Genomic DNA, 18,247 nt, shown 5'->3' with positions numbered 1-18,247 from the left:
AAACACAAAATTTTCTTAGCCTGCGCTGGATTTTAAGTTTCCCCAACATCCCACCTGAATTTTTCACTCCTTACTTCTTTTGGTTTTTGACTATGACTTCTGTGATTCATAAGTCTCAGCAAATTTTAAAAAACGCTAGCAGTCCATCTTCACACTATTAAAAAGGTTTTATAGCAAGCATAACACAAACTTGTGGAATGAGATTTTTTTGCCACAAGAAATATTTAGATGATGTTTTTTAATGTTTTTTTAAGTGAAGTGAAAATATGAGCTTACTTCCAATCAAGATAACCATTAAGGAAATAGCTACAAGGACTTTTAGTTTTTGGACAGTAGGGAATAAATTACTCAATTTTGTCTGTCACGTGGCTGCCTAGTTAAGCTGTTAAATCAACAAGAACTAAATGCATATTTAGACCAAGGCATAATTTTAAAGGTTTTTTTAAATGAATAAAAATACTTTCTTTATATTCAGGCAGTACCTGAATACTGTTACACAGCTGAAACAAAATGTTATGTAGAATTAGATGCTAATTTTACAATTTCAAGAATTATGTTTGACTATCATTCATTAAAACAAGGCATCAATGGGTAATGAGAACTGGAAATCCATATATCTTCATTACAAGGGTGGAAATAAAGCCATTTTTTCCTCTACTACTCATTTAAATGTTTTCAGCAAACTGCTTAATTTACCAATTGCCCCGGCAACAAAATGGGATCAAAGCTGAGCTCAAAGACTGAAACACAAGGATTCTCAGTGAAAGAATATGAAAACATTGATTTCCCTATATTGGTTTCTGTATTCAGAAGAGTGTATTTTAATTTCTGTAATTCACTCCATATAGTTAATATTACCTATGCATTTGTACATTTTTAAAATTTTATGAAAATAACAGAGTAGAATTTATATAACCTGAATGGAAATATAAGAACGCATACGCTGTCACATCTGCAAAAATTTCCAAGTAGTTTCCTATTAAATCAAGCATTTAATTTAGATCTGTTTCACATAAATATTCCTCACATACACCAGCAAAATACAGTTCTAAAGGTTTTCAGGCACAAATGGGGGAAGTTCCTTTTTCCTATTTTTCTGTTTTCTAATACTATTGAAAAACTTCAAATATTACTACACTTGTTTATGTTTGTGGTACTAGATCATCAAAAGTTTCTTCTAGCTTTTGCTCCTTACAATCTGACCTAGCAGTAATCTCTTGCAGCCACATGTTACACAACTTTTAATAAAATAATGTGTGTATATGGGCTATATACTTTAGACTTTAGAAGGAACTAAACACGCTTGACAAACAAAATAATTTCAATAGATTTTCTCAAGTCTTTTTATTTTGGTTGCACAATCACAAATGCAAGCTTAAAGACAAAAACAAAACAAAATAAAACAAAACCATGTGAGAATTAACAAAGAACCATTGTTGACTTACTTCTAAGAAGCTTATGGCCATGGTATACCTGACAGGAACTTCAGGGTCATGGCAAAGGCAGAAGAATATAGAATAAAGTTCTAAATGGAAGTTCTTTGGATCCACAAAAACAATCATGGCCTGTGGAAGGATAAAGTCCTTTATTAACTACACTGCTAAAAGATGACACTAGCAGAGATCATCAAATGAACTTGAGAGATAACAGGTTGCTATTTTAAGGAGGAAGTGTGGAGGTTTTGCTGGCCTTGTTAAAACACAGGCACCAGACAAAACACAGAGTTGAGAACTAAACTGAATTTATTTATCTTCCAGACAGGCTACAGGTTGTTTTTCTGAAGATAAGGACTAAAACCATGAGATATAAAACTTCAGATTTACAAATACTGTCAATGTTTCTATACTCTAGGAAAAACTGCAAATGCACACTGCAAAAACAAAGAACATTTTAGCCAGCAGCAAAGCAAGAATCTGAATTTCAATATGATTGTGTTTGTACATACCTTTGTTTTGCTCAAATAAACCAACAGATGTCTACCTAAATACGGTGTGCTTGCCTTTAAAAGGCAAAAGAAATAATAGCTGTCTACTGGCTCTTGGTGCAAACATGTTTTCATTGAACACAAATGCAGAATGACAAAATACAAAGTAGATTTACAGAAATATGACTGTATATTTAAAGACCTCACATAAAATTGAAAAGACTTTCCGTACTCAGGCAGGAACATGACTAAAACATCACCCTGAGCATTCAGTTTCAATCCCCAACTCCCCAGAATGATGTGACATGCAGTGAATGTGAAAGTGTAGATTCAAGTGGTTTGAAACTGGGGACTCTGTTTCACACACATTTTCCCAAATTCTTTGTGCTAAGCATTTGAAGAAAATGTGTAGGAAAGAATAAGACCAGTAAACTCTTAGAACACCATTTCCTCAGTCAAAATTTGACAATGATTTTCTGAGACTCTGAAAGAGTAGTATTTCCTGCTAACTCTTTTGGACAACCTCACTAACTGAAACTTTGAAGGGAAGAGCTAAAATCCAGTGAACATTGAACAATTTGAAAATAACTCCTCTATCACTTGTATAGTCCTATTTAGTGAACTATATACACAACACAATATCAAAACTCAAATTAAGATTACTTACTGGAAAATTGTAAGCACAGTTCTTCCTCACTGAAATATACTTCTTTTCCTGTTCCAGAGTTTGCAGATGTAGTTGATTATCATTGTGCCCATTTTCCTGCTGTAAACCCAGTGTGGAAAGCTTCTTATAAAATTCCAAAAACCGCAAGTGCTGTTCAGGAGTAAAAATGCCTCAAAAAAAGAAGAAAAAAAAAAAACCAAACAAAACAACAAACTTTCCTCATTACAAATGTTATTAATTATGCACCCAAACAAATCTTCTTTCAAAATCTATCAAATATTTTGATTTTATCCCTCCTCTCTCTCCCAACCCCCTTGAACCTAGAAGAGTATAATCAATACACACAAGTACTCAGAACAAACTGGAGCAACTAGCAAGAAGAACTCAAAAACTATAAGAACATTTAGTAGTAAGAGAATAATCAAGAAAATGCTCAATTTTCTATTCCAGAGAGGAGTGAAAGCTATCAGTGATTGGTATCAAGAAGGCTGAAATGCTTAATAATTTTATTTTCTTTTTCAAATTCCACTAGTATCATCAGGTTGAGTACAATTAATAACTCTGACAAAGATTCAAGCTTTAAGTAGAGAAGCAACAGCTCAGCAGCTCTTAAACAGCGGATCTTCAAAATGTGCAGTCACATGTGCTTTATTCCAGTATTCAAAATACTTTACTAGATGTTGAAATCTTAAATAAGTCAAATAACAGAACAGAAAAGGGCTGAAGTGGCACTGATATTTAATAGCTGAAGAGGAGAAGGACAAGCCATATAATTAGGTAAGTCAGGTTACTTCTGCATGTTTGAAAAAAATTGAAAAAAAAATTTAAAAAAAAATAAATCTACTACTAAATACCAACACACATCCACATACATCCCAAAAAAAAAAAAATAGCAGCAGCCAACATGGCAAAAGAAAAACTTGTCAAACTGACAATGGGATAACAGGACCTGTGAAACAAAAGAGGCAGCAAAGGTCATGACTTTCCCAACAAGGGAACAGGAATGATAGATTAAAAACTACAAAGGTGTGCCAAATCTGCTGGGAAAAACAACTAAGAGAAAACTACCCATGTCCTACTGACAAGACAGGCAAGGGTATAAACTAAGTTCTATCCTAGTTATGATACTATTCAATATTTTCATTGATTTTCTGGATGCTAGACAAGAATCTGCTTATTCAGTAATCTGAAAGAGTCAACCAAGGACAGAGACCACTTATTCTACAAAAGACAGAATTTAAAATGATTTTCAGTAACTGAACATATGGTCTTAAAACTTTAGACTATTATTCCATTAGAACAGCAGTAAGGTACCATGCTTAGTCTGATCTGCATCACCTGCACAAGGCAGGAAAGAGAAAGACTAACTAGCTGCTGGATTTTTTTAAAAAGGCAATTTTTCATACTGAAAAACGTGAACAGAAATATATCTGGCAAGACACATGAAGTAACCCTTCCACCATTTCACTCAACTGTCCTAAGGCCTAACAGTTTAAGAAAAATGTGAACTTGTCAGATGGAATTCAGAGGTGAAGAAAGATCTGGAATTAGACATTCAACCTTGAGAAAAGAAGACTGGAAAAACATGATAAAAACAAGATGGACTGTCCTAACTCTCTGTTTCTCAAAATAACATTTTGACACTGTGGAACAGCCATTTCAAGTAATCTACAGTGAAGCAACAGTCCCTTTGATAGTCTCTAATATAATAATGAAAGTTCATTTCAAAGAACTGTAGGAAAGATCAAAGGTTTTAAGAGTCTAGGGGGGAAATGATAATGTAAAGCCATGATTCTGTGCTGTTCCTCCACAGGTAATACATGGTGAGCAGAATTATCAAGGAAAGTTGTGCTGTGCTCAAGTGAAAATTCAAGCACAAATTATGGGTATAAAAATTATGAGTACAGATTTGGCCTCAGCTGCAGATGGGGAATCCTTTCTCCCCTGAAGTTTCCTTACAGGCCACACTCTGCACTGTGCCTTAGAAGGAGATCAAGTACAGAAACAAAGTTATCATAATATTTTCAAAGGTTTCTAGTTTCAAAAATTCAATCGTCCAAATCACAAGCTCCAGAATACCCAAATAAATCAGTCAAACCAAAAAAGATAAAACACCATGTTTCCGTCTTTGACCCTGCTTAAACAAAACAAAAACAATAACAAGCAATACCCAGATGGTCACCCTAAGAGGAATTTTCCAAAATCTCACTAACTACCATTTTATTTGATACACTCATATCTGGATATTTTCCAAGGGGTTCAAATTCTCCAATCTTCCCTTATTTTTAAGATTTTTAAAAAGAAATTAAATCATACCATATAATCCATTACACAGTTTCCCTAAATGGAAAGATAAAGAAACTAGGATAGATTCATCTGCTTTGAATGATTTTTCACAGAACGATTTCACTAACGGGAGAACAGTTTGACTCCGATCATCTGAAAAACAAAAGAAATTTTTAGAGTCAGACATTTGTCAACATTTTTAAAAGAGCACAGAGACTGAACTTGTGTAATAAATTGAGAAAAAATTCATTTAACATTCTCAGGATTACTTCTGGCAGGCACTCACTGAAGAGGTAGACAGAATGATCCTAAATTAAGTACACCTTTCCTGTTATGTTCATTTGTTTGTTTGTTGTTAGTGAAAAGGCATCCCCCAGTAAAGGATGAGGCAGAGAATAAATAGTCACTACCTTCTCCATTCACCAAGAATATAGAGAGAGAAAGAATACTGCAGTATTCCTACAACAAAATTTCCTACAACAGTAGGAATACAGGGAGATCAAGACTGAACATGACTATTACAGTAAATAGAAAAATCAGGATATGCTGCAAGTTAATTTTTTAAATCTACTGAGAAGTGTTTCAAAATCATTTGGTATACAATAAATTCACAGAGAAACAAAATAATTAAGGGCACTGGAAAGAAGTTAAATAATTTAGAAACTAAAGCCAAATCCAAGCACTCTGTGTCTTTATAAAATGAAAGAGCCAATCTTTGAAATTTATATCTTTATACCTTTGGACTTATTCTAAGTAAGATCATTGTATTAAAATGTTTGAGTTTTAAAAGGATCATGATTTTTTAATGGTAGATCAACAGCAAAATTCAGCAAATAACTGTTGCTGAACAAAGTAAGGTTGGCCTGAATTAATATTGTGATATTGTGGGAGAGAAACTCTAGGATGTAATTCTGGGTCATCTACCTTCAAAAGTGTTCATTTTCTAGTTCAACCATGAAAGTAAAACCCACACAAACCCAATTTTTAGAAACATTCTTTAAGAACCCATAAATAACCCCTGATTGCTTTCTCTAAGCTTCTTACAGCAACTCAAAGCAGTAGTTACAGCAGGGGGTGGGGAGGAGGAGTGAAGACTGACAGGTGCAAAGAGAGGCACAAACTTGATAGCATCAATAGCTCAAGAATTGGAAAATTAACCTACTATCATACTGATATAAACACTAACTGCTAAAAGTCTATTTACAGCATTCTCCCCAAAACTACATTATTTTTTTCTTTTCTTTATCCACTCCTCTGTTTGGCTTAAATACAACCATATATTGTAGTAATTCTCAACCAAGTTCCTGTACAGTACATTTTTGTTGAGCTAACACTTAGTATTCTGTGTAATGATGGCTCTACCTTAATTAATTAAATACTGGCAACAAAATATTCCCATAATTTATACTCATTTTTTACTCATTCCCTTTAGGCAATTAAATTAGAAACTTGGAATATGATAATTGATTTCATGTTCAACTAGCTCACCTCCCTTAAAACTTTCTGCATATAAAGCACTGCAAGACACAAAATATAAGGAAACACAAAGGACAAAGCAATGAACAAAATAAAATCAGAAATGTCTGAACAATGCAGTAGGAACAAAAAGCATTTAAATGCAATTAGAAGATGCACTAGAGCAGTAAGAATTGGGCTAGTAAGCCTAAATTAAATTCTTACCTGCATCAAACATATCAAGCAGATTCACTAAGGTCTCAAAAGCTGCCAGGCGTACACTGCTGCCCTCATCTCTTGCCAGTTCCACTAACTCAGGAAGCACCACAGTTTTTGTTAGTTCTGTCCTGCAACGGGAAGCAGGCAGTCAAAAAAAAACTTACAATGAAACAATACTGCCACTACAAAACCGAATTTGTCCTTGAAGATATTTTGTCCTTTAGATATTTTTTGGGTAGTCAAGAAGAAAAAACTGACAAGTTCTAAGGAAACTAAAGATAAGTAAAAACTTCCAGTCAATCTCAGGACTTTTTTCTTTGTCAACCAAAGAAACATGCAAATTTTAAACACAAAACTTCATCATTAAAAAAGCATTCAAATTAGCTCAAAATAAATTAGAGAAAATGCAGTCTGAAAAAAAATCAAAGAACTCCAGCTATTTCACTGTATCACTAAGAAAATTCTTATGATCAAATATGCTCAATATGATAGTCCAAAGCCAAAATTTAATAGGTCAGGTTGGATTAAAGTGTCTGAAAATTTTACACATCAAAGATGAGTCTTTTTTACAGAGAATATCTACTGCTCAGAGAACATGTGATTTCCCAACTAGTCTAAACACTGGTTTTTGGTTTAAAGTAGTAAAGAAAGGGTTCTGCATGTCCTGTTTTGCCTTGGCGTGTACTGACCTACTAGCATAGTGCTAATACGTAAGTCCAGGATGCTGAAATAAAAATGCTCAAAATGTCACTTCCAATCAGACTAGAGCAGTAACAGCTGCCCCTTTTGTAAGTCAATAAACAATAAACAATAATCCTTTCAAATATTTATAATTAGCATCAAAGTGATTTGCACCTCACAGAGTTTATTATACCTACCAGCAAACCAAGAGGTGTTGACAGCATTCTTCCAAGCAAATGATTAAAAATTCAAATAAAATTAGGAGAAAATGATAGATCATTTAGTGGCAGCAACACTAACTAGTAAAAATAAGCATTTGGACTGTTGCCACATTATACCTTCTACATTTACCTGAAATTTTGCTCATATCCATTTAGTTCTTTTTTATTTACCTACTACCTATTCATTCTCAACAAGACACTCTGGAATACCTTCCATACTGAAGTACTCAATGTTCACCAGTTCTCATGAGATTAAATCATCTGAAGCACTGAGAAGGGATTAAGTAAAAACTACGTTACTGTAAAAATAAAAGTTGGTGAGGAAAGAACCGAAGAAAAATACACAGAACAGACCACTAGTTGATAATGAAGTATTTAGCCCTATCTAACCCACTATTCTAAGGTGGGGTAAACTATCAGTAATGCTGCCATTTGCCACTGCCTAACAGCTATGAATTTTTTAAACTGTCAACTCCCAAGTAGAATAAGCAAAATTTAGATTATTTTAAAGACACTAAACAGAATTAAGAAAATTTCCTTTCCAGTATGGTTACTTATTAGTATAAGATCTAATCTATCCCTGCTGTCTAGCACTGGGTAAGGAACATTACTTGATAAATTTTCAATAGAAGAAGTTACTACTTTTTTCCTCCCTGACAAAATAACAGGTAGAGAGACCTTGAATTTTAAAATATTTGTTCACTCAGAGACCAATCCTGTGTGTAAATTAACATCTTCTTTTATTAAAGTTCCAGAATTTTTCAATCCTGTGTGAATATTGAAGGCCTTCAAGCTTCGAGTAAAAGTCGATACTGAGCTGAAATTTGCTTACAAATGCCATTTAGCATCCTTTCTCAAAACTGCACAGTAATTATGAAAACTGCTAATTCTTGTCAGAATTTTTAAATAAGCCAAATACCACCAATGGATAATTGAGATAATTTCAAGAAGCTACAGATGAAGTCATTATTTACAAAAAACTGCTGGGTTCATGGTTCAGCAATTTTACTATAAAAGAGAAAGAAAAATCTAAAATTGGAAAAGAGACAACTGCAAAAGCCAATTACTAAGAACACATCTGTACATTCCAAACTCCTTAATGAGTATGCATGAATTCAGCAATTTTATAAGGACTTTTTAGGTTAACATTTTAGAGAAATGCTTTGCATATAAGATCAATCAGGCAAATTGCACTCACCCTATTCCTCGAGCTACGTGTTCCAGCTGCCGACACATGCAAGTTCTAACTTCATATTCCACATCCTGGCACAGTGATTTTACCAATGGAAGAACCTCTCTTTTGATACTAAAAGTGTGAACATTTTTTATTAATATAGAGAACAAGTATATATAAAATCTAATGAGTCGTACTGAACTTTACTCACATATTACATGTTTATCCCATATATTACTAATTTATCACACACAGTAAATTACTTTTCTGATAATCACCAATTAGAAAAGAATATTGTACATTGGATGCAAATATGTGCTACAAAAAAACAGGAAAAGGAATATTTACTGTCATTATAATTTCCTCATCTTTTATCTATTTTTTTATATTCTTTCATCTATTATTTCTTATAAACTACAAAAATAGTAGATAGGCTACTGTAGAAGAATGCTGTCCTCCTTTAATAACCATATTCAGTACAATTTCTGAACAGCCACTGAAAGAATAAAAAGATTATATAAAAGGAAACACAAATCCCAATTAAATGTCTGTAATACCTCATCTTTGATATGCAGGTATCACCCAAGACATAATTAGGAAGAAAGGAGAAAAATAATTTAAGATTAAAAGCTTGTATATTGCAATGCCTTCAGGCAAGTAGACCAAGTATTCATTTAAATCAATGGCAGATACAAAACTAAAAATTTTGATTCCTATTTCAATATAAACATATATACTTTGGCAGAATCAGCCATTGTGTTTTCTTTCACTGCCCAAGGTATTAGTATTCATAAAATATCACTATAAAAAAATCCTTATGTTATTGCAAAACTCAAGATAAATAATATGTAGACACTGACAAGCAAATTTTCAAGCCAGCTTGCACAGCCTTCATGCATCCCAGTGAAAATAAATCTACTTCTTACAGAAAAATTTAGCCTCAAGTATCAAAAATTTCAAGTTTCAAAAAGTTACAGTCTTGGAAGTTCGGCATTTTAGAATACACTAAATTAGGGGCTACATTAAAAAAAAAAACAAAAATAAACTTTTAAACTTGGAACACTGGAACAGAGGGTAGGACAACTAATGTTCCATGACAAGGACAGAATATAAAATAACCTGGGAGTAACATCAAACACGAAGTTTTTAATTATAGTATAAATTTCATGAGGAAAAACTGTGCCATTCTGTAGAAGAAAGGGAAGATATGCTTATATATTGCCTACTCATGGGGACAGATATGTCTTCTGGGCCTGTACCAAGAGCCCTTCTGAAAGGGGAATGAGAGAGTGTCCTGAATTTCAGCCTGCCACATTCTAAACCTGTGGACCCAGCTCTCTTTTCAGGCTTCTGAACCGCACTCAGAGCTCTCTACCAGAGGAAAAAGATGTCCCAGAAAATTCTGAGTTATCTCCTTAAAATGTAGTGGCTGTGAAGAAAAGGTGCTAAGACCTGTTTACTGAAATGAGGGGATTCCTACTTCTGAACAGCAAGGAATCATGTTGAAGAAACACCATGAAACACGTGATTGTTATGGTTACTAATTAACACTACTGTATTTTCACACAAGATTCCAAGTAACCTGTAAAGTCACTTATTCCCATGAGAATGCAACATCAAATAAATAAATGCAACTGATACTCTGACAAGAGTCCCAGAGATTTGGAATATAAATATTTGGTAACATTCTCAAAAAATCCTACTCTACCATTTTCATTAACTTCTTAATATCCAACTAGTCTAAACAGCAAATGTAGGTTTAGATAGTTTCCTTTTGGGTGCTTCTAGTTCTTTTTTCAGTCTAGAAAAAAAACATAATCTAAAGAAATTTATTCCTAAATGTTTTGTCAGATTGTCCTGTTGTTCTTCTTTTTTGTTGTACTGAACTCTTATATTTTGGGGCAGATCAAAATCACTATTAGAGTGGACTTCCTCAGCTAGACCGTTTCTGGGGATTTAGTAGCCCACGGTGGATTTGTGCTGTAATTCAAAGTCATGCTGTGCCAGGTTGCCTGGATAGCAAACACATTTGGTGAAGTGGTCCTACCATGATAAGCCTGGGTAAACTGACCAAGGAATGTACCAGACCAACTGCTTTGGGCAGATGAGTGACTCAGATTTACTTTCATCACTGCACCCTCTTCTGTCCAGACTCACAGACACCGAATCTAAGGGCTGGATAGTATCAGGGAACAGCAGTAGATATATCTACATTTTGATTAGGGATAGAAAAAAACAGATCTATATGCTACATTTGATTACATAATAAAGTTAGGAATGGAATTCCTCTTTTTATGACAAGCAACTTTAAGGAGATGGAGTTGTGTTTTGTGCCTGTAAGTTTGCAGACAAATTCACTGTGTGGGTTATTTTCTAGTAAGAAAAACAATATGGAAGAAAGGCATGAAAATGGTATTCATTCAAATCTGTGAAAGAACACACAAAGTCAATTTACAAAATTATGAACATTAGCAAGTCTGAACATGCTAGTTAAATAATGAAAGGGATCTGTGAAAAAAAAAAATCATTTTTGCAATAAAGTTACTTTTCTTGCAGTAATTTTTGTCCACTAACAAAGAAATACTGGTTCACACTGTGGAATGAAAAATATATTGACAATCTACTTACATATGAGCTTCAAATTTGTTAGCTACTTTTCCCATGATTTTACAACTAACTAAGCGGGACTGAAGTGTTTGAGAAAGCTGTGCTTTAGAAACAAGTGGATTCAGGATCTAGATGGGAAAAAAAAAAAAAAAAAAAGAAATATGAGCAGAAAAATCCCCAGTATTAAATAAAGTATTCATCTTCTTAAAAAAAATCTAGAAAACTATATCTCGAATGTCATTAACTTTTTCACTGAATTAATCAGTACAAACAATAATGGCAGCTATGCACATTAATAGTCATTTTTGCTTAAATGACATCTTTAAAATTACATTGCAATTAGATTTTGGAGGTGACTAGAATAATTTCTCTGTGTTTCTTCCAACCTAATTTTTTACACTTTAGAAGTTGATTTTTTAAACAGTTCTGGATTTTATTCTTATTTTAATGAGAATTTTTATACTACACAAACAATCATATATGTAAATCTCCATATTTTTTTAAATTATAAACACAGTCAATATGTCTGTTGCAAAGCTTTTAAACTTAGCAAAATATGAATACTTAAGAGTGAATAAATTAGCTGACTAAAGGGGACTGGCATTATAACTTAGTGACAGATTTTATTCTTACTTGAGCTACACAGCAAAAATTAAGAGAGTTTGTAGTGCATTAGAGTTTTGGTACACCAAAAACTACTGAAACACACTAAAGAATGGATTCTAGCACTCAGTCCCATTTAGCAGATGTTGGGATTTTAGCCCAATACTGAGGTAAATAAAAATTGCAGGGAAAGGCAATCTTAAAAATCTTACAATCTTAATATTTTTGTTAGCATGAGAGATTAGTATTACCTCATGTCTGACAGTCTCTTTTGGTAAAGCTTCTATTACAGCAAGAAGAGTTTCTAACCATGCATTGCTGACACCTGTTTAAAAGAAATTAGTTTAATGAGTATACATCATGTCTTATATACATACAACATACATACAACATACAACAACTAAACCAAAACATACACCAGTTTAACAAAATTTGCTCTAGCATCTTACACACATCTTCAAGCAGCTCTGTATCTGAATCTGTAATTTGAAATATTAACATTCAAGACTTCAGAGTAAGAAGTAGGATAGGTAAGAAGCTAAGTCTGCCTCTGTTCCTTTACCCTTTCCAATTCCTATATAAAATTAATAACTACTCTGAATGCTTTATAAAGCTAATTTCCCTCATTTAGAAGCATATTCTTTTCTTACACCCACTGAAACTTTCTAATTGCACAACAGGCCTTTTATTTCCTTTGTATTCTAAAATTAGTGTCAAAGACTCTAAGAAAAAATAATCAACACTGAATAAATGTCAACCATCCTCCCTCCATTTTCACAGCCATAAAATGTTAGTACTTCAGGAGAAGCTCAGACTCAGAAACAATTTTGGGATTTAATTCTTCAGAAGAAGTGAGAGGGTTTTTTTTTTGCTTCAATCATTTAAATATCAGTATGAAAGTGGCCATCATGCAAAAATCTTTTCATTCATGCAAGTCTAGACAGAAAGTCACAGTGACAGCACTCACTGCTGGCACAGGGTCACTAAGGAAACAAAACATGTAGAGGTCATCAGCCATCAGAGTAGCTGTACAGCCCTGACCTGCATCTCTGTGTTCCAGGTTCTGGAGAATGATGTGTAGGAAGGAGTGGGAGTACGTATGAATGGACACCGACTCCTCTTGCAGAACAGTCAAAAAAGAAACAGCAGCTGTTAACTGCATTTCCACTCCTGCAACATGCAGAACCTCCTGTATAATCACAAATTATAACAGTTTAGAGTGTGAGGCAGAAATGTACTGAAAGAACATCCAAATTTTTACATTCACTTTTAGAATTAATTTGCAACAACCTGGGCAAACTACAAAATTTGCTGAAAAAAAAAAAAAAGTTTTAATTTTACAAATGTCAAACCATTTGTACATGCAGATGTACAATTATTATCTCATCTTATTTCAAGGAGAACCATAACTTATCTTTCAAGACCTGTCTCAGTTTACAACCATGTTTCTTTCTAAAAGGATTCTCTATGTCCTTACTCCCACAAATGAAAAAAAGAAACAGCACTGTGCTGCTTTCCAACAAAATATTTGCATTCAGCACCCATGGAAATGGCTTTCTTATTTCCCCAGACTCTGTCCTTGTTCTGCCCTTGCTCTTACAGCCACAGCCAAGAAAGAATAAGGACACCCACCAATTTTGTATTTTGAATATTTTTGGGATCAGAATACCTGTTCCACACTTTTCTGGGAATCTGGCTTACACTTGTTCAAAAATACATCACCAAAAGAACCAAGAGCACTAACTGCACACTGTAGATGCTAACACAGCAGTGCAGAACAGAAAATTATGGAGCAGTGCCAGTTTAACAGTTGGACTTGATGAACTTAAAGGTCTTTTCCAACCTAAATATTTCTGTGATTCTATGAATTCAGTCTTCTGTACATATTTACTTCGTACGCAATACAAACAGGGTTACTTACCAACAAACAAAGTTTCCAAATAGTCTCCTCCACTGATCCACATAACTCTGGATAGTCATGTGTGAGAACACATTCTCTGGATGTGCCTCCTCATGGACCTCGGGAGACATTGAAATATAAATTTCTAGACTGCTTGCACACTTGTCTGCACTGATGTTTACACTCAGAACTGTACAGTTCTGCATTTGGAAAGGTGTGGGCCTCCTCTTTCCATTTTCATACAACCCAAACTGAATAACTTACATTTACTTAGTATAAATTTATTTATTTAGAAAGTAATGTATTTTTCTATACTTGGATACTCCACAAATTTTCACTCCAGACCAAAATAGCTCTCCCTGTCTATCTTACTCAGACAAGCATATTTAATGGAATTTAAGGGTATTAGCATGTTCTTAACTATTCTAATGTCTACAAGTTAAACTCAGGCATCAAAACTTAAAATTTAGAAAGTCTGGTTTATTCCATTAGTTGGAAAAAAGAAAATTCACCTCTAGTTTAAATATACATTTAGTCTTGCAACAACAGAATTCTCTTGAAAGAATGCTGCAAGCAGAGATGTAATCAAATAATTTTAGCAATTGCATTGGTATGACAGAAATTTTCATAGGCACAGAAATAATGGAGATTAGAGAAGTTCAAGGATACAACAAGAATGAACCTTAAAATTAATATTAGGCATAAGGAAGGATGAAAATCACCCCACCTTTTTTAAATTATAAAATCAGCCAAGGAAAAGAAAAGCTTTCAAGAAGAGGCTGATATATTAGGAAAATAAGTAACTGTGAAAATTAGTTTGGAACTAATCAGACAACACTGAATAAAGCTTGATGTATACACAGCAACAAGAATAAGCATAGTTTGCTGCAATCAGAATTTGGAAAAGTGTCTTATTAGTCATTCTGATAGACACCTGCAATCTGCCTCCATCACTTTCGGTTGCAGAGCCCAAAGATGGAAAGCAGGAAAAATACTATTAAAATCATTTGAAAAGAGCCATTTTGTGCACAAAGAGAAATGCTTGTAAGAATGCCTAAGCTTTCCCTAAATCTGCATTTCAATGACTTCCAAGGTTCATGAGGAGGTGCATGCAGAAATCCAGAGTGGGGCTCTCTATGCAGAATAACACGTACAAGGATGGAACTTCATTTTAACAGCATAATTTTTAAAAAAAAGCTTCCTAACCTCATTCCTAATTTATATACTGTATGTTTGTTTAAATAGCATAGCCAAAATACTGGCACTTAATTCAATAATTACTTATGTATGTCACATTTATCAATGTATTGATTTTATCCATCTCAGACCTGAAACATGTATGTTAAATATATAGCGTCTCTCATACAATTTTAATCAGATTTCACAAAATGATAGGCAATTTGCATACACCCATTTCTATATTTCTAGAAGTAACTAGGTTTATCAATTTTTCACAAATTAAATACAAATTTGCAAAATATTCAGACTGAACACTCCTTGCATTTATTTCTTTCATCATCTGCTTTACCCTCAGCTGTAATAAAAACATTAATTTTGCTTTGGATGTCTGCAAGTATGTTAAATGAGTACACTGGTTTCCTTATGCAATTACATGGTGACAATAGTTTCAAATAAACAGCCCTCTGAAACTACCACACAATTCATTTTTCATGTGCCAATTTGATTTCACAAATGATTACTCCCAGCCTAAAGAAGTAGAACCAAGTGCAGTAATTTAAATCAGTTTATATCCCTGCAATGGCAGATCACCCTTGCAAGACTCTAATCGCAGTTGAGTTCAATTCTGCCTTTACAGACTATAAAAGTTTCCATTTAATGGTCAGGATGATTCCGCCAATAAAAACAAGGTTAAGAAAAAAAATAGATCAAGTTAATTATGTCAAATACTGTTTTGCAGTTAAAAGTCCAGTGCATGTGGCTACAACATCACTTTGCTTCTATTGCAGATAAATAATATTAGATAACATAACAGCATTAAAGAACTGGCTTTATAACAGCATTGCCACAGAAAGGAACTTAATTCATATACATTTCACAAAGTTTCAGTTTATAAAGCTTAAACTTGAAAGGAACTCTTGGATTCAGACTGACCTCATTATATTTTACTTCTTTACCTCTGTCTGGAGCCCATTAACTTAGGTTTCATTTAATTTATCATCTAGGAAGGCATCCAGTTTGGGTTTAAATGACACTGTAAGATGAAAACCACACTACTTTTCTCAGTAATTTGCTCAAAGATCGATTGCATTTATTATTAAAGTTGTCTGCCTCATTTCAAATATTTCTATCTTCAATTCCTCATGCTTTTTTTTTCATATACTGTTTTCAGTTGAATGTCTTTAATATTATACAGGAAGATACTTTTTACAAAATAATTAAGTACAGCCTGATCAAAGATCACACTGAGATCCAACTCCCACTGTACAAATACTTTCCAGGCTCTAGGCCCTATTCATGCAAATGATCACACTTTCAAATATTTTCTTCATCCCTATATAAAAAAACCTTAAAACTAGAATCAAAAACTATTCCCATACTAGACTTTTTATTGAAGACAGGCCAAGAGCAGCACTTCCCTACAGCCTAAAAAATAAGGGTAGAAAATCCCCAGTGTTTCTTACTGCTCCTTAATTTTAGGAAGAATTTTGCTCTCAAAGTAGAAAACCAGAGGCAAAAATGGATTCAGTATGGTAAGCATAAAAAAACCAAACCAAATTTTCTTGAAGCCAGTAGGTTGGTTTAGAAAGACTGCATTACAAATGTCAGAATAATGTGGCTGTATCTGCAGATATTTGGTGCAAGTTGAAGGGTTACCAGTTTGCAACTTCAAGTCATTCTTCTCAAAACACTTATAAACTTGTACACATTTAAGCAAAATGCCTATTGACCTGCATCTTATTGCACAGAATGCAACCAGAAGCACTTTAATGTTTTCTAAACAATCTGCCAGTCTATACCAGCCCTTAGTCCTGAGGGGAGCTATTTCTTGACCATTTGCTGAATCTAAATAATCAGACAAAAGTTGGAACAGTTCCCCTTAAGAAATAGAAGTCTCCTTCTGAGAGAATGAGAAGTCTCATGTTTCAGGACATAACATGTATTTGAGAGGTGATGTCTGATATTCACAGAATGCTTGAGGCTGGAAGGGTCTTCTGGAGGGCATTTTGTCCAATCCCCCTGCTCAAGCAGGACCAGTTACAGCTAAGATATGCCAGGCTGCTTTTGAATACCTCCAAGGAGGAAGGCAGTAACATCTGTAAGCAACCTGTGCTCAGCCACCCTCATAGTGAAAAAGTGATTGCTGATGTTCAGAAGAAACCTCCTGTGTTTCTGTTTGTGTCACTGGGTACCAGTGCAAAGAGCCTGTCTGTGTCTTTGCATTGTCAAGTATTTGTATACATTGATAAGGACCTCTCCAACCCTCTTCTTCTGAAGGGTCCTAGGGGTCTTTAGCATTAGTAAGTTTTGTATTTGCATTTATGATTTAGTTTGCTCTTATTTGGCCAAGGCTGCTCCTTACACCACACCTTAAAAGAACTTGTACATTCCCTTCTGGGGAAAGGTTCATATCTGGGACAGAGTGGAAATACAGAGACAGGTATCTTCTCCACAATCACAGAATCATAGAATGGTTTGGGTTGGAAGGACCTTTAAAAGTTAGCTAGTCAACCCCCACACCAACAAGCAGGGACACCTTCCACTAGACCAGAGTCTCATCCAATCTGACCTTGAACATTTCCAGGGATGGGGCATCCATAACTTCTCTGGGCAATCTGTTGCAGTGTTTTACCATCCTCATGTTAAAAAATTTCTTTCTTATATCTAGTCTGAATCTATCCTTCTTTAGTTTAACTCCCCTGCCCCTTTTCATATCTCAAAAGACACGCCAAAAAGCTTTGCCTCGTCTTTTTATAAGCCCCCTTTTAAGAAATGAAAAGTCAAAATTAGGTCTACCCAGAGCCTTCTCTTCTCCAGGTTAAACAACCTAAATATCCTTTATAAAAACATATCTCTATATAAAATTACTGTATAACATTACATGGTCAGCATGCATTTATCACAACTAGCAGTGACTTACTAAAAATGCAGAAGGCAGAACATGGAATTGACAGCTAAAAGCAAACTATATTCTCTGGGACAGCACCATGAGGATCTTAATGTTTGGATGAAAGGAGATTGAGAACATCAGAATCAACCATCATGACTGGATAGTCCTCAAAAAGAATTCTCAAAAAGCTGTCAAAACACTGGTAAATCTTTGGAAACATTTAAGTGGTATTAATTCTGCTTTTTTTTTTCCCCATTGTAACAGTTTTTTAAAAACTATAATAAATGTAATACTTTCTAAGCTCAGTGAATTAATGCAGAAGACCTACTGGACATACATCTCCTAGAGACTGAGTTGGCATTAAAAGTGGGATTTTTTTTTCCTTTGCTAAAGTACTCAAACTGGCAGAAAAAGTAACATTCAAACTTCAATACACAAAAC

General features: G+C 34.1%; 1 protein-coding gene across 3 annotated transcripts in view; it reads right to left on the bottom strand.

Annotated features, from left to right (window-relative positions):
• Positions 1 to 18,247, bottom strand: part of PPP4R4 (protein phosphatase 4 regulatory subunit 4) — a 57,870-nt gene that overhangs the window by 18,448 nt on the left and 21,175 nt on the right. For 2 of the 3 annotated variants that reach the window (XM_056492678.1, XM_056492676.1), the window contains exons 4-11: positions 12,879 to 13,026; positions 12,089 to 12,162; positions 11,256 to 11,362; positions 8,652 to 8,759; positions 6,558 to 6,679; positions 4,908 to 5,030; positions 2,592 to 2,761; positions 1,446 to 1,565 (exon numbers count right to left, since the gene is read on the bottom strand). In XM_056492678.1, the coding sequence (XP_056348653.1) occupies positions 1,446 to 1,565; positions 2,592 to 2,761; positions 4,908 to 5,030; positions 6,558 to 6,679; positions 8,652 to 8,759; positions 11,256 to 11,362; positions 12,089 to 12,162; positions 12,879 to 13,026 (972 nt within the window). Of the gene's footprint in view, positions 1 to 1,445; positions 1,566 to 2,591; positions 2,762 to 4,907; positions 5,031 to 6,557; positions 6,680 to 8,651; positions 8,760 to 11,255; positions 11,363 to 12,088; positions 12,163 to 12,878; positions 13,027 to 13,758; positions 13,851 to 18,247 lie in introns of those variants that run through there. The other variant, XM_056492677.1, reaches the window with a different exon arrangement.

This window comes from Oenanthe melanoleuca, chromosome 5 (genome assembly GCF_029582105.1).
Source record: "Oenanthe melanoleuca isolate GR-GAL-2019-014 chromosome 5, OMel1.0, whole genome shotgun sequence".
Lineage (NCBI taxonomy): Eukaryota > Metazoa > Chordata > Aves > Passeriformes > Muscicapidae > Oenanthe > Oenanthe melanoleuca.
Note: the sequence above shows the minus strand (reverse complement) of the source record. Positions and strands in the feature narration are given on the sequence as shown.